This window comes from Amphiprion ocellaris, chromosome 14 (genome assembly GCF_022539595.1).
Source record: "Amphiprion ocellaris isolate individual 3 ecotype Okinawa chromosome 14, ASM2253959v1, whole genome shotgun sequence".
Taxonomy (NCBI): Eukaryota; Metazoa; Chordata; class Actinopteri; family Pomacentridae; genus Amphiprion; species Amphiprion ocellaris.
The window spans coordinates 27,858,167-27,873,100 of NC_072779.1; the positions used below are offsets into that span (position 1 = coordinate 27,858,167).

The following is a 14,934-nucleotide window of genomic DNA, read 5'->3' on the forward strand; positions in this document are numbered from 1 at the left end:
AGTACAAAACAAGATGAATTTCATAACTCATTTATAGATTGACTCTTTTTTTAAGGTTATATAATTGCCCAGAGGTTTAATGCTTTGGTGCATGTTTTTATACTTGAAAATCCCTTTCTGTTGTAAAGTTAAATAAATACTACAGGACAAAGTATTGCAAAACAGTAAAATGTTCTGCTCGTAATTAAACTTTGTTATTGTAAGTGTTAAGGGACCAAAAAAGAAGTAATTTTATTCATTACATATTTTCTAAATTAATCGGCTGATTAATCAGTTATCAGAATTTTTTTCTGCCAAATATTGAAATTGAAATCGGCCTCAAAAAATCCATATCGGTCGTGCCCTACTTAACAGCACTTTGGCCCTCTCGGTGGGAAATTTGAATACAAAAAAAACCAAGATGGAAGAGTCAACTGACATACAGTAATATGCACACTCTGCAGGAAGGAGATTTCTGTTCAACGAAGCACTTCCAGTTTAAAGTACCACATTAACGCGAAGCATACGTTAGTCAGGGTTTATAAATTGATCCTTTAAAAGTGATTAATAAACACCTTCAGTGCATGTATATATTCCCTTCTTTCTTGAGCCTGTTTGCTTATGCAAAATGAAACTCGATTAATATAGATTAAAAATGAATATTTGATCAGGGTTAATCAAAATTAATCCACAGCAACCCTGTGATTAATCTGATTAAAATTTTTAATCCTTTGACAGCACTAATATATGTATATATATATGTGTGCAGGACAGGCTGCACAGTGGCTGACTAAGTGGCTAGCACTTGTCGCCTCACAGCTAGAAGAGCTTGCACCCGGTTCGCATCCCGGCCTGGGCCTACGATCTTTCTGTATGGAGTTTTTTTATATTCTCCCTGTGCATGTGTGGGTTTTCACCGGTCCAAAAACATGCTGAGGTTAATTGATAATTTTAAATTGTCCGTAGGTGTGAATGTCAGTGTACTTGTTTGTCTCTCTGTGTAGCCCTGTGATAGAATGGTGACCTGTCCAGGGTGTCCCCTGCCTTCGCCCTAAGTCAGCTGGGATAAAGTGGTGTGTATTAATGGATGGATAAATGTATGCAGGCGTTCCTGCCTTTTCCTGTTGATGAAACATCAACCAGCAGCTTCTCCACAGGCTGCACATAATTTTTTTCTTTGCTGTGATAAAATGATATTGCTCTTATTTGCAATCACCACACCTGACGCAATACCAAGCTCCTGGAACTCTAAAGACAGAAAGTCAGTCTGCAGATAAAGGTGTGACATTTATAATTTATTGGACATGAAGGACAACTTGTGAAAATGCACAGAAAAGTATTATTTCAAACTATTTTACTTCTTAATTTTAAAATAACGCAACTTTTAACTTCAGTGTCAGCATGCTCTTTCTTGAACAACTGTTTGTGTATGTGTGCTTTGTCATCTTTGTGGTCTGTAGATGTCAGGGGAATGGGCGTGGTAGCAGGGACAGTGGTCGGTGTGTCCTTTGGTGTCCTCCTTGTCATCCTCATCATCTGGTTGGTGCTCCGCAAAAAGGAGATGAAGAAATATGAAGAAGAAGAGACTCCAAATGAAATCAGGTAGACAATAGAGAGAAACTCTGTCTCTAAGTCATAACCACTCACAACTAGTAATAACCCCGACATGAGCTGTTATAGTCACATCCTAAAAAAAACATTAACAATATTTGCTACTATATATGGTACCATAATCAGAAAATTCTTGTCTCTGACTGCCTATTCACTTTGCACTAATATCTTCAAAGTAAGGTTGAGAATGTGAGCATTATGATTCTTACTCTGATCTCAAAAATTCTATTCAATTCAATTCAATTTTATTTATATAGCGCCAATTACAGTCAAATTGTCTCGAGACGCTTTACAGAACCCATATGCCTGACCCCCAGAGCAAGCCAAAAGGCGACAGTGGCAAGGAAAACACCCTTTTAACAGGGAAAAAAACCTCGAGCAGAACCCGGCTCTAATGTGGGGGGACCCATCTGCCTGCTGGCCGGGCGGGTTGAGAGGGACAGAAGAAGTAGAGAGGTAGAGATAGAGGGGTAGAGGTAGAGATAGAGGGATACAGATAGAGGGGTGGCGGGGTGGGACACAAGGACCATAAAACACAGCCACACATCTGAAGCATCCAGCATCCAGCTCTGGGACCAGGGACACTCGGAGAAAGGACACAGAAAGAAACAGAGTGAATGTAATGCAATAATGGTATATGTAGTAAATACATAGGTAGTTAGAGAAGGGCTCAGTGCATCCAGAGAGGTTCCCCAGCAGCCTAGGCCTATAGCAGCATAACTAGGGGCAAACTAAAGGGACGTCAAGAGGGGAAGTCAGTTGTGCAAATGAAAACACCAGCTCACCCCGTCAGGGTCACCCAGTCAGCCCTAACTATAAGCTTTGTCGAAAAGGAAGGTTTTAAGCCTGGTCTTAAAAGTAGAGAGGGTGTCCGCCTCCCGAACCCAAACTGGGAGCTGGTTCCACAGGAGAGGTGCCTGATAACTGAAGGCTCTGCCTCCCATTCTACTTTTAGAGATTCTAGGAACAACAAGTAAGCCTGCAGTCTGAGAGCGAAGAGTTCTGCTAGGGTAATATGGTACTGTCAGATCTTTAAGATATGATGGAGATTGGTTGTTAAGAGCTTTATATGTCAGAAGAAGGATTTTGAATTCTATTCTAGATTTAACAGGGAGCCAATGAAGAGAAACCAATATAGGAGAAATATGATCTCTCTTGCTAACTCCCGTCAGTACTCTGGCTGCAGCGTTTTGGATCAGCTGTAGATGTTTCAGAGAGCTATTGGGACAACCTGATAATAAGGAATTACAGTAGTCAAGCCTAGAAGTAACAAATGCATGGACTAGTTTTTCTGCATCACTCTGAGACAGGATGTTCCTGATTTTCACAATATTTCTCAGGTGGAAAAAGGAAGTCCTACAGATTTGTTTTATGTGCGAGTTAAAGGACATGTCCTGGTCAAAGATAACACCGAGGTTCCTCCAGTACTGGAGGCCAATGTAATGCCATCCAGAGTAACTATATGCTTTGAAAGCAATTCTCTAAGATGTTTGGGGCCAAATACAATGACTTCAGTCTTGTCTGAATTTAGTAGTAAGAAATTATAGGTCATCCAGGTCTTTATGTCCTTAAGACAATCTTGCAGTCTAGCTAGCTGATTAGTTTCATTTGGCTTCATAGATAAATACAATTGAGTGTCGTCAGCATAACAATGGAAATTAATACAGTGCTTCCTAATAATGTTGCCTAAGGGAAGCATGTATAATGTGAACAGTATTGGTCCTAAGACAGAACCCTGAGGAACTCCATGATTAACCCTAGTATGCTCAGAAGAGTCATTGTTGACATGCACAAACTGGAACCTGTCTGATAAGTAGGATTTAAACCAGTCCAGTGCTGTCCCTTTAATGCCAATAGAATGTTCTAGTCGCTGTAATAAAAGTTTGTGGTCGATTGTATCGAATGCTGCACTAAGGTCCAATAAAATAAGTATAGAGACCAGTCCATTATCTGACGCTATGAGAAGGTCTCATAGCAACGTAACTTTCACCAGAGCTGTTTCTGTGCTATGATGCACTCTGAAGCCTGACTGAAACTCTTCAAACAGGCTATTCATTTGTAAATGTTCATATAATTGATTTGCAACTGTTCTTTCCAGAATTTTAGAGAGAAATGGGAGGTTGGAAATTGGTCTATAGTTGGCTAAAACATCTGGATCTAGAGTGGGCTTTTTAAGTAAAGGTTTGATTACAGCAACCTTAAAAGCCTGTGGTACATAACCTGTTACTAGAGAGAGATTAATCAGATCTAACATTGAGGAATTAATTAAAGGTGAAGCCTCCTTGAACAGTCTAGTTAGTTGGGATAGGATCTAAAAGACATGTTGATGGTTTGGATGTAGAAACTATTGAAATGAGTTCAGAGAGATGTATGGGGGTGAAAAATTCTAAATATCCATCTGGTCTTACAGCCAATTCTAAAGTATCTGTACTCGATGATACATCTGTGACATTTGCAGGAAGGGCCAGATTAATTTTTTCTCTAATCGTAATAATTTTATTTGTAAAGAAGCTCATGAAGTTGTTACTGCTCAAAGCTAAAGGAATACAAGTTTCAACAGAGCTCTGACTCTTTGTCAGCCTGGCTACAGTGCTGAAGAGAAACCTGGGGTTGTTCTTGTTTTCCTCTATTAAAGATGAATAATATGTTGTCCTGGCATTACGAAGAGCTTTTTTATAAATTACTAGACTTTTTTTCCAAGCTACATAAACTTCCTCTAAATTAGTGGAGTACCACTTCCTTTCCAGCTTTCGGGACGCCTGCTTTAAAGTCCGCAGCTGGGAATTATACCAAGGAGCAGGTCCTCTCTGAGATAGAACTTTCTTTTTTACAGGTGCAACACTATCAAGTGTTGTACGCAGTGAGGCTGCAGCATTATTAACAATATAATCCACTTCTGTGGGGGTAAAATTATAATATTTCCCTTCCATTTTATCAGTAAGTGGTGCTGGACTAAATAGAGAGGGTATTATTTCCTTAAATTTAGTCACCGAATTGTGAGACAGACATCTACTGTAATGATATTTATTCTTAACTCCTATACAATCTATTGTTGTAAATTGAAATGTTATCATAAAATGGTCAGAAAGAAGAGGGTTCCGGGGAAATACTGTTAACTGTTTGATTTCTATGCCATAAGTCAGAACGAGGTCAAGGGTATGATTAAAACTATGAGTTGGTTTATTTACATGTTGAGAAAACCCAATTGAGTCTAATATTGAATTAAAAGCAGTCGTAAGGCTGTCACTGTCCACGTCAACATGAATGTTGAAGTCACCCACAATAATGACTTTATCTGAGCTGAGCACTAAATCAGATAAAAAGTCTGAGAATTGAGATAAAAACTCAGAGTAAGGAGCAGGAGGACGATATACAACAACAAATAAAACTGGTTTCTGAGCTTTTAAATCTGGATGAGAGAGACTGAGAGTAAGATGTTCAAATGAACTGTAACTAGGTTTAGGTCTCTGGTTCATTTTTAAGCTACAGAGGTAAATTGCTGCCACTCCTCCTCCTCGGCCCGTGATTCGAGGAACATGACAGTTAGTATGACTAGTAGGAGTTGATTCATTTAGACTAACATATTCTTCCTGCTGCAACCAGGTTTCAGTCAAACAGAACAAATCAATCTGGTTATCAGTTATCAAATCATTTACTAACAGAGATTTAGACGAGAGAGATCTAATATTTAACAGACCACATTTAATTGTCCTGTTTCTTCGCTCAGTTGAAATAGTGGTATTAATTTTAATTAGATTTTTATGGTTACTATGTCTTTTGTTTAGTTTTGATTTGCTTAATTTATTGAATTTTGGTGGTCGGGGGACAGACACAGTCTCAATAAAGCTAAGTGATTTACTGGAGGGTGACAGCTGAGAGGAAACTGCAGAGAGGTGTGGAAGACTACAACTCTGCATCCTGGTCTGAACTCTGGGTTGTCATGCTTTAGGAGTTCTAATAAAATCAGCCATATTTCTAGAAATGAGAGCTGCACCAGCCAACGTGGGATGGATGCCGTCTCTCCTAATCAGACCAGGTTTTCCCCAGAAAGAGCTCCAATTGTCTATAAAGCCAACGTCGTTTGCAGTACACCACGTAGACGACCAGCGGCGAAACGATGCCATACGGCTAAACATATCATCGCTTGTCAGATCAGGCAGGGGTCCAGAGAAAACTACGGAGTCCGACATGGTTTTGGCAAAGTTACACACCGATGCCACACTAACTTTGGTGACCTCCGATTGGCGTAACCGGGTGTCATTACCGCCGACATGAATAACAATCTTACTGTATTTACGATTATCTTTAGCCAGCAGTTTCAAATTTGCTTCTATGTCGCCCGCTCTGGCTCCTGGGAGGCATTTTACTATGGTCGCTGGTGTCGCTAGCTTCACATTTCTGACTACGGAGCTGCCAATGATCAGAGTTGGTTTCTCAGCGGGTGTGTCATTGAGTGGGGAAAAACGATTAGAAACGTGAAGCGGTTTGTGGTGTGCCGGGACAGCGGGCTTGAGCTTAGGACTACGTTTCCTACGAACTGTCACCCAGCTACCCTGACTTCCCGGCTGCTCGGGAGCTGCTAGGGGAGGGCTAGCAGAAGCTACACTAGCAGCTATATTATTGCGGTCCGCACCGGCTAAGGGAGCCTGGCTAACAGCTAGCGGGGTGTTTTCCATGGTGCGGAGCCGCGCTTCCAATTCAGAGAGCCTCGCCTCCAAAGCTACAAACAGACTGCATTTATTACAGGTATCGTTATCACTAAAGGAGGCAGAGGAGTAACTAAACATGTGACACACTGAGCAGGAAAGCGAAGGAGAGTAAGAGGGAGAAGCCATGCTAACTGCTAAGTGCTAGGCTAGCGGACAGAGATAACAGATTAACTTAGAATTAAGTACTGAGAGGGTGCGTGAAGAAAACGAGTGTATGTTACGATTCAAATATTACCGCTACACACAGATTTAATGAATATCAAATTAGATGGAGTGGATAAGCTACAACAGTCACAGAACACAACACAGCGCTACAACAGGAAGTGACGCAATACGCTCACTGTAACGTCAGACGTCAGCAGGGAGAAACATCAGGATCTCCTTAAGGCCAGCTGAAAGCCCTACTCCATAGCCTCTCCTAACTCCTTCAACTCCAGAGTTTTGCTTGTAGAACTGCCTTAGCTGCAGTATTTTTGGTTCCCTGATAACTGCTGCCTCGAGAGATGCCCTTCTTTGGCCTAATGACTTTCTTCAGGGTTTCAGCTTGCCACCAAGACAGGCACCAGTGACAATCTGACCACAGCTCCTAAAAACTGCTTCTGCAAAGGAGGCTGCTTTGGAAATGCAAGCTTTGAACATAGATAACTCACTCTGATTCTCTGTCCTGACCCTGGCCACAGATGCAGGAGAAGCTCTGATTTCACCTTCACTACACGTTTGGGTTTACCAGGTCTGTCAAGCACTTTTTAATGCCATTGAATCTACCTGAACCACCAGCTGGTGATCAGTTGACAACTCTGCTCCTCTCTTCACCTAAGTGTCTGTCTGATGACATGACTACAACATTGATCATTGGCTTTTGTCCTAAGAGACACTAGTACCAAGTACACTCATGAGCCACCTTATAATCAAACGTGATGTTCATTATGGCTAATCCATGACTATGAAGTCCAATACCAGCACAACACTTGGATTCAGATCAGGTAGGCCATTCCACACAATCACCCTCCTCCTGATTGCTCCATCATTTCCCACACGAGTGTTGAAGTCCCCCGGAAGAAATATGAAGTCCTCGGGCAAAACCCTTACAGGACACCACCCAGTGACTCCAAGAAGGTTCTCTGAACTGTTGTTCATTAGACAAGCACAGACAACAGAGTTTTTAAGTCACCAGGGTTCAGCATGCCTGGGTGTCCGCAACTGCATGCTGCCTGGCTGGTATCACATTAGACCCCAGTGTCCTACCCTGTGAGTGATATACACACTGCGGTTCTGTGTCATCTGTTCTAACTGTGCCCCACCAGGCCCCATGGGACAAGGCTTGGCTGTTAGATGCTTTCTTGGTGAGCTCCCCTTTCTAGGCCTGTCTCCAGGTTGCACCTTCCTTTCTTTGTGTTTTCACTGAAGATCTGTGACTTCATACAGATAACTACGTGACCACATGAGTTTATTGCACTGTTTGTTATGACAATAGCTACATTTAGTTTTTGGTTGCAGTATTTATTTTTTCTTATATAAAACAAAACAATTTTAATGAATATAAAACTACTTTAGCTGATGCTTAGGAGCAGAACCACACCTCAATCATTCCACTTCTTGCGGAGCAGAAAGCTTAGAGCAATCTGGTTAGAGTTGTACCTACTCTCAGATGTATGTCACTTGGGATAAATGTGTCTGCCAAATTAAATTGTAGAATTGTACAGTTGTAGTTAACTACTGTACTTGGGCATGAGTAAATGAATGAAACATGTGTGTGAGGGTTGCCAGTGAGGAACCAAAGTAGAAGCAAACCAAATATTAGACATGGGGATTTTAGGGAAGAGAGTGAGACGATGGTTAGAACGGGTTAAAGCAACCTGTGTATATACTGTCGCAGGTGGAACCAGTTCAGTTCACTGACCCTCCCAGCTTGCAGATTGCAGCAGGTGGAAACAGCTGAGGGACCAGGAGGGGATGGGCTGTAACACTATACACATCTCTCTGCCCTTTACACTTGTTTATTCTCGCTTATCATGCACAAACAAACACACTACTGCTAGACTACATTGCCAGCCTGAAACTTAGAAAACTTTACTCTCTTCTATGTTGATAAGCCAAATCTACAACAACTTTACATAGCCCATCAACCATCTTTCCCCACACCATTTACCATACCTCTCTCCACACATACAAATGCATCCCAATTGATTAGAATGTTGTGAAAATTTTCATTTTTTTCAGAATTCAAAAAGGGATAGTGATGAAGAAAGTTTACATGCACTTGTAAAGACCATGTATGTATAATGGCAGTCTTGAGTGTACAATGAGTCCTATGTCTCCAAATTTTTTTGAAATGGAAATATGGAAACATGTCTTTTTGACACAAAACAAAAAAAAACAATCATGCATTTTGGTGTCTTTTGTCGATTTGTTGTAGGTCGTCTGGAAATATGACAAAATCTGCTGAGCAAACATACATACAGCAGTGCTAATATTTGTTTAAATGTCCCTTGGCCATTTTCCATCATGACTGAGATGCAACGATTGGTTGTATCTTCTCCACTTGACAGAATTGGTGCAGTTGAATAAAATTTGTTGGCTTTCTGAAAATATGTGTTTCTTGTGTGACATCGTCCGATGGAGGGCGGGGTTCTGAAAATTCAGAAAATAAATATATTAGAATGTCACAAAATAAATATTTGGATACTGTAGAAAAGGCCCCAAAGTTAGTTCATGTTCATACATTGTTAGATTTCTTTCAGTTAGATTTAGTGTCATTGTGGACCTTTAAGGGGCGGGGCATCGCCAGTGTGCTGAGAGTCAAGAGTTCAGTCAGGAGAACCAGCCAGCCCCCAAGTGGCCTACACAGAGAGAGTTTAAGGGTGCTTTCACACCTGTTAGTCCGCTAGAGTGGTTTGTTTGGACCCAAAAGTTGTTACAATGTTGCTATTTTCAACTGGTTCAGTTCGCATTCACACCAGTGTTTTCGCAGTTGAACCTACTCCAATTAATGTTATATCTCCCCCCAGTCGTTTGGCGGCGCTGTTTACAAAATAAGGCATTTACGATGACGTAGGTGTACGCTGATTGGCGCAGCACGTGAAGAGGGAAAAATCCCGGAAGCTACGGAAGCTCCCGTAGACCAAAAAGTCTGCTGCGCCATCAAGCCGGTCCGAATGGAGACAGGTTTGTGTTCTCACCAGGAGCAAACCGAACTGGAGTTCACGTAGAAGCGGACCGAGACCACCTCCCGAAAGTGGTCTCGGTGCGGTTCGTTAGTCCGAACCAAAAACATCTGGTATGCTTTCACATCAGCCCAAACGAACCGTACTTGCAGGTGTTGCGGACTCCAGTCCGCTTTAAGCGGACTAAAAGACGTAGGTGTGAAAGCATCCTAAGGTACAGTTACAGAAGCACTCTACTCCTCTACCTGACGTGCTGCAGCACCGACCTCAATATGCAGATAATAAGGCAGAATTGGATGACATTCATTGTGAGCGGCAACTCCTTCAGCAGACACAGTGACACATGTCATCAGACTTGGTTGAGCTTAGAGCTTTGTGAGAGGATATGAGGCAGTTAGTGGATGCTGTCAGGAATATGCAGAGTCCTGCTTCTGTTCCTGCTACCAAGCTAGAACCACAAGCAATACAGCCCCATCATCAGTCCAAACTGAGCATGGTAGCGATCAAGATGAGGATTGGCCAGCTCCACCCCCATGGCCACACCCATCAGAGGAAGGATGGCAACCGTATGACCCACTGGCATTACACCACCCAAGTCAGACTAAGTACGAGCTCCTAAACCCTGAAGGAGGCAAGCCACGTGTGAGCCAGCCACAGGTTTACCATTCACTGCCAGATCCTCCTCCTGCTATGAGACCATCAGTTGAGACTTCTCACCAATCGACTCCCTGGTTCAGACCTGTTCAGCCTTCGCTGCCACCGCACAGCTTTCCTTCCACCAGGCCAAAGGATTATGGAAATAGTGGTGGCTACAGGAACGAGCCTGGTGGTAACCCAATACCCCCACCACAGGCTAGCAGGACCCTTCGGGGCAACACTTCTCTCACCTTGGAGTCAGGTTATCATGGGCCGCGACCTACCATCTGCACTTTCTCCCACCGGGATCCAAGTGAGTTTGCCCGGCTGAAGATCTCATTGGAGAATCTCTTACTCTGAGAGGCTGCTGAGTTATTTAAGTATCAAGTGCTGGTTGATCACCTGCAACTGGAGGAAGCCTGGTTAATAGCAGATGTCTACCTTAATTCACCAACACCCTTCTCAGACACTATGGCTGCTCTCAATGATAAGTTTGGTCCACCACACCTGTTAGGTCTGCTGATGCTGGCTCTGGATAGGGCCCCTCCTTCCTCTTGTTTTCTTCCTTTTCAGGTATGCTGAGCACTGTGGCAACGGCAGGTGAGGGCAATCCGGGATCAATCAGCAGAAGCAGGAGCGGGTGTGCCAGAGCCAATCGGTTGACTTCTCCTACAAGATATAACCTGACTCCACTCTTTAGTCGACGCCGGATCGTGAATGCCCAACAGTCAGTTTGCTGATCACTTCACTCTAGCCATTGTTCCTGTGAACCTCTAGTAAAGCTGTTCTGCTCTTTCATAGTTCGGACCCACCACCTGCTCCTGCTGCCAACCCATTCCAACCCACCAGGATTCGTCTACACCCCCGTCCTCTGTCTACATCTCTGGAAATCTTCTGGAACATCTCCACCACCTCCCAACCTCTGTCCGAGCCTCCACTGCCGCGACCGTCTGACACAGCTCAACAGAACCCCCCTGCCTCGTCTGGTTCTCTGCCTCCCAGCTTCCTAGCTGTCCGCTGTCAGTTCTGTCTCAGTTATGAGCAGTCTCAGTAATTATTATCGTAGGTTTGTATAGGTTTTCGGGGTCATTCTAAGTTGTGGACTAATGTATCTCCGGATTTCTAGTTTTGGTTATTTGCGGATAGTTCGCTAAATTTTGTATTTTTCTTAGAGCTATCTTGTTTCATTGTAGTATCGGTTTTCGCTGACTCCTAGTTTCATATTCTGGGATCCGTGTGAGCATAATCGCTCTTTAGTTTAGGAAATTCTTGTAGTGGTTTTCACTCTCCTGCCCAGGTGTTACCTGCCGTGGGTCAGTTCACTTGTTGGTAAATACCCTTTGTTTAGTCTTCCAGCCACTAGAGGCCCTGTAGTTTGCAGTAGTTGTACTGTTTCCATTTCCCCGTTCTGGGAACACACTTCCATTGGGAGTTGGGGTATTTGTGTATTTTGTTGTTGTAAATAAACCATTGAATCTGCAACTGCTCAACTCCTTCTCTTTCCTGCGCCTGAGCCTCAGAGAAAACCTAACAACACCAGATAGCACTGAAGCAGATTGCAGGTGTGATGGATGCACAAGATGTTAGAAGAGGAGACGTCGCTGCGTTCGAGAGATTTTCACTACAGATACAGTCCCTAGCGGGGATGCTGAGGACATTCGGTCCGGAAGGAGAAGTGGAGTTACAATGCGGCTCCCACGTTGCTCGCCTTCTAAGTAAGCTACCCCCAGAGCAGAGAGCAGAGTTTTGCCGTGGCATGTTCTATCGGGGTACACGCACTTACACTCTGCTTGACCTGTCGGAATGGTTACAGTACGAGTCCTGGTGTCAGGACTCGGAGGGACAGTTAGCAGTGAGAGGAATGAAGGAGAGGGTAGTATCCAGACCCGATGCACGACCACCTAAGCATCAAAGCACCACAGTCCTCCATGGTGTTTCGGCGGGTGCAGAGGCCCAAGAGCAGGGAAATGAGACAGCAGACGAGTGACTTAAATGAAACAAGATTTATTTGCACAAAGGGCAAAACCAAAAACTACAAATGGAACTCTAAACCGGAAACAGAAGTCACTTATAATACGCAGTCAGCGTAACAAAACAATACTTCTTAGAGGAGGGTGTAAACACTATATACAGAACAGTAAACCCACGTTTAATTTCTCCAAGCAGGTAAACTACAAAACAAAAACTACTACTTTCCACACAAAGTACCCAAACTCTATCCCTGAATCCCACTACACTAGCAGGAACACCAATTAAACAAAACAACAATGCTCTATTGTCTGATGCTGCTTGGAACAAGAACTTAACTGAACAGTCTCTCTCTCTGGTATGGGGTTAGAACCCAGGATTCCTGTCCAAGGTGTTCGGCAGCCAGCATTTGGTATTTTAGGCATGTAGGTAGATTGACTGCGACAGGGGTTCCAGCTCCCAGTGGAATGGCATTCCTGAATGGTGTGGCAGCAGCCAGAGTCCTCCTTAGCTTAGCGAGACTTCTTGGAGAAAGCCCCAGTCCTTGTAGAGTCTGGAAGCCTCTGCCAGGTGGCTTTCCAACCAGAAGAGACGGTAACAGAAACAGGCAGGAGTCAATACTGCACACAGAAAACAGGGTTAGATGCAGAGCTGGAAAATGCAGTGGCTCAGACAGATCTGATAGCAACACTAACTGTGAGTTAGGAGACGGTCCGGCACCAACTGCCAAGACGAGGCACTCTTTATAGTGAGCCCAGCCAGCCTGATGAGCAACTCCCACCTGCACCCGATCAGCTGATTGGAAATCAGCCACACCTGCTGCCCACCACTGCCACACACCTAGAGAGAGAGAGAAACAACAGGCCAGAGGAGGAGAGAGCACTGCCACTTAATCATAGCCTCTGGCTGTGACAGTGACACATGGTGCAAAGGATGAGGTTAAGAAGCCAGAGGTTCCTGTCTCACATGCCTACAAAGGGCATAAGAGCACACCGTTCTGTGCATTCTGTAGCAGTGAAGAGCACCACCTCAGCCAGTGTGCAGCAATATCCAAGCTAACAAAGGATCAGGTGACAGAATGGATAAAGACTAATAAACGGTGTTGGTGTTGTGCAAGGTCCCACCAGACTGCTTAGTGTAACCTAAGAAAGACCTGTAATCTCTGCCAAGGGAAACATCTCCAGGTACTACATGACGTTAATGTGAGGCCTCCAAAGCAGTCACCTTCCACGGCGTTACCAGAAAGTCGTGGTACAACCGATGTACTGTACCTAGACCGACCGACAGAAGGTAGTCGTGTCCTTCTTAAGGTCATCAAGGTACGCATTCATCATGGTGACCGAACAGTCAACACTTATGCCGTCTTGGATGAGGGCTCAGAAAGAGCAATGCTTCTGCCGGATGCTGCACACCACTTGGGTGTGCAAGGAATCCCTGAAGACTCATCACTGCGCACGATTAGACAGGATGTACAGTTACTTCAGGGAGCCTCGGTGTCATTCTCTGTTGCCTCACCCTCCAACCCAAACACCAAGTTCAAGATTACTGGTGCATTTACCACTGCCCGCATTGGACTAGCAAGTCATACATACCCCATGGAGCAGCTGTGAATGAATTACAAACACCTTATTGGCCTTCCCATACCGACCCTGACTAATGTTAAGCCCCTGCTTCTCATTGGGAGGGACCACCTCCACCTCATCACCCCCATAAACCTGTCAGGTTGGGACCTCCAGGAGGACCAGCTGCAGTAAGAACCAGACTAGGCTGGACTCTGCAGGGACCAGCAAGTGCAGTCGGCCACATCTCCCAACCACCAAAGTGCCTATTGACCACAGTAGCACCTCAAGTGAGTGAGCTCATGAAGCATGTTGAGAAACTGTGGTTGGTCAATACTGTTCCATTCTGCAGTGAGAAGCTAGTTACTTGCTCAAAGCAGGATACATACGCTATTAGAACTCTCGAGACCAAAACCGTTAGGGTAGAGGTTGATGGTGTTCACCGTTACGCCACCCCTCTGCTCCGTCGTCAGGGAATGTCACTCCTTCGAGCTACACCAATGGCTGTCATGCCCAGCTTATGTAGTGTAGAAAGGCAACTGGCTAGAGACCCTGCGCAAGCCGAAGCCTACAAAGTGGAGCTGGAGAAACTGATCAAGGCCGGTTCTGTAATTAAGTGTGGTCCAGAAATGCCAGCTAAGGGAGATAATGAGGCATGGTACATCCCTCATCATATCATGAGCCATAACAGCAAGCAGAGGATAGTATTCAACTGTTCTTTTCAGCATCAGGGCCGCGACCTAAACAATTACTTACTGCCTGGGCCGACATTGGGAACCACACTTCTGGGAGTTCTGCTGCGTTTCAGGGAGCATGCCGTTGCCATCAGTGCAGACATCAAAGGCATGTTCCATCAAGTTCGTCTCCTCCCAGAGGATCGTGCTCTGCTTAGATTTGTTTGGTGTGATGTCAGCAAAGAAGAGTTCCCTGCAGTGTACGAGTGGCAGGTGCTGCCATTTGGAACAACGTGTAGCCCGTTGTGCTACATTCGCTCTGCAGCGGCACGTTACTGAAAACAGTCAGCCGAGTGAAGATGTGAGGATCTCAATCGAGAAATGCTTCTATGTTGACAATTGGCTCCAAACTGTCCCCACCAGTGCTATGGCAAGACACCTTGTTGACAAATTAAGAGCCCTGTTAGTATCTGCAGGATTTGAACTACGCCAGTGGGCCAGCAATGAACCAGAGGTAATAGGCCACCTATCTGAAGAGAGTCAATCTGCCATTGTTGAATTGTGGATGGCTCATAGCAAGATGGATATCCCAGAATCCACCCTGGGGCTAAGCTGGAACTTCTATACGGATGTC

General features: G+C 44.3%; 1 protein-coding gene across 1 annotated transcript in view; it reads left to right on the top strand.

Annotated features, from left to right (window-relative positions):
• LOC111572159 (CXADR-like membrane protein) overlaps positions 1-14,934 on the top strand; it is a 127,117-nt gene that overhangs the window by 103,097 nt on the left and 9,086 nt on the right. Inside the window, 1 exon segment of the mRNA XM_055017294.1 lies at positions 1,440-1,581. Coding sequence (XP_054873269.1) covers positions 1,440-1,581 — 142 coding nt within the window.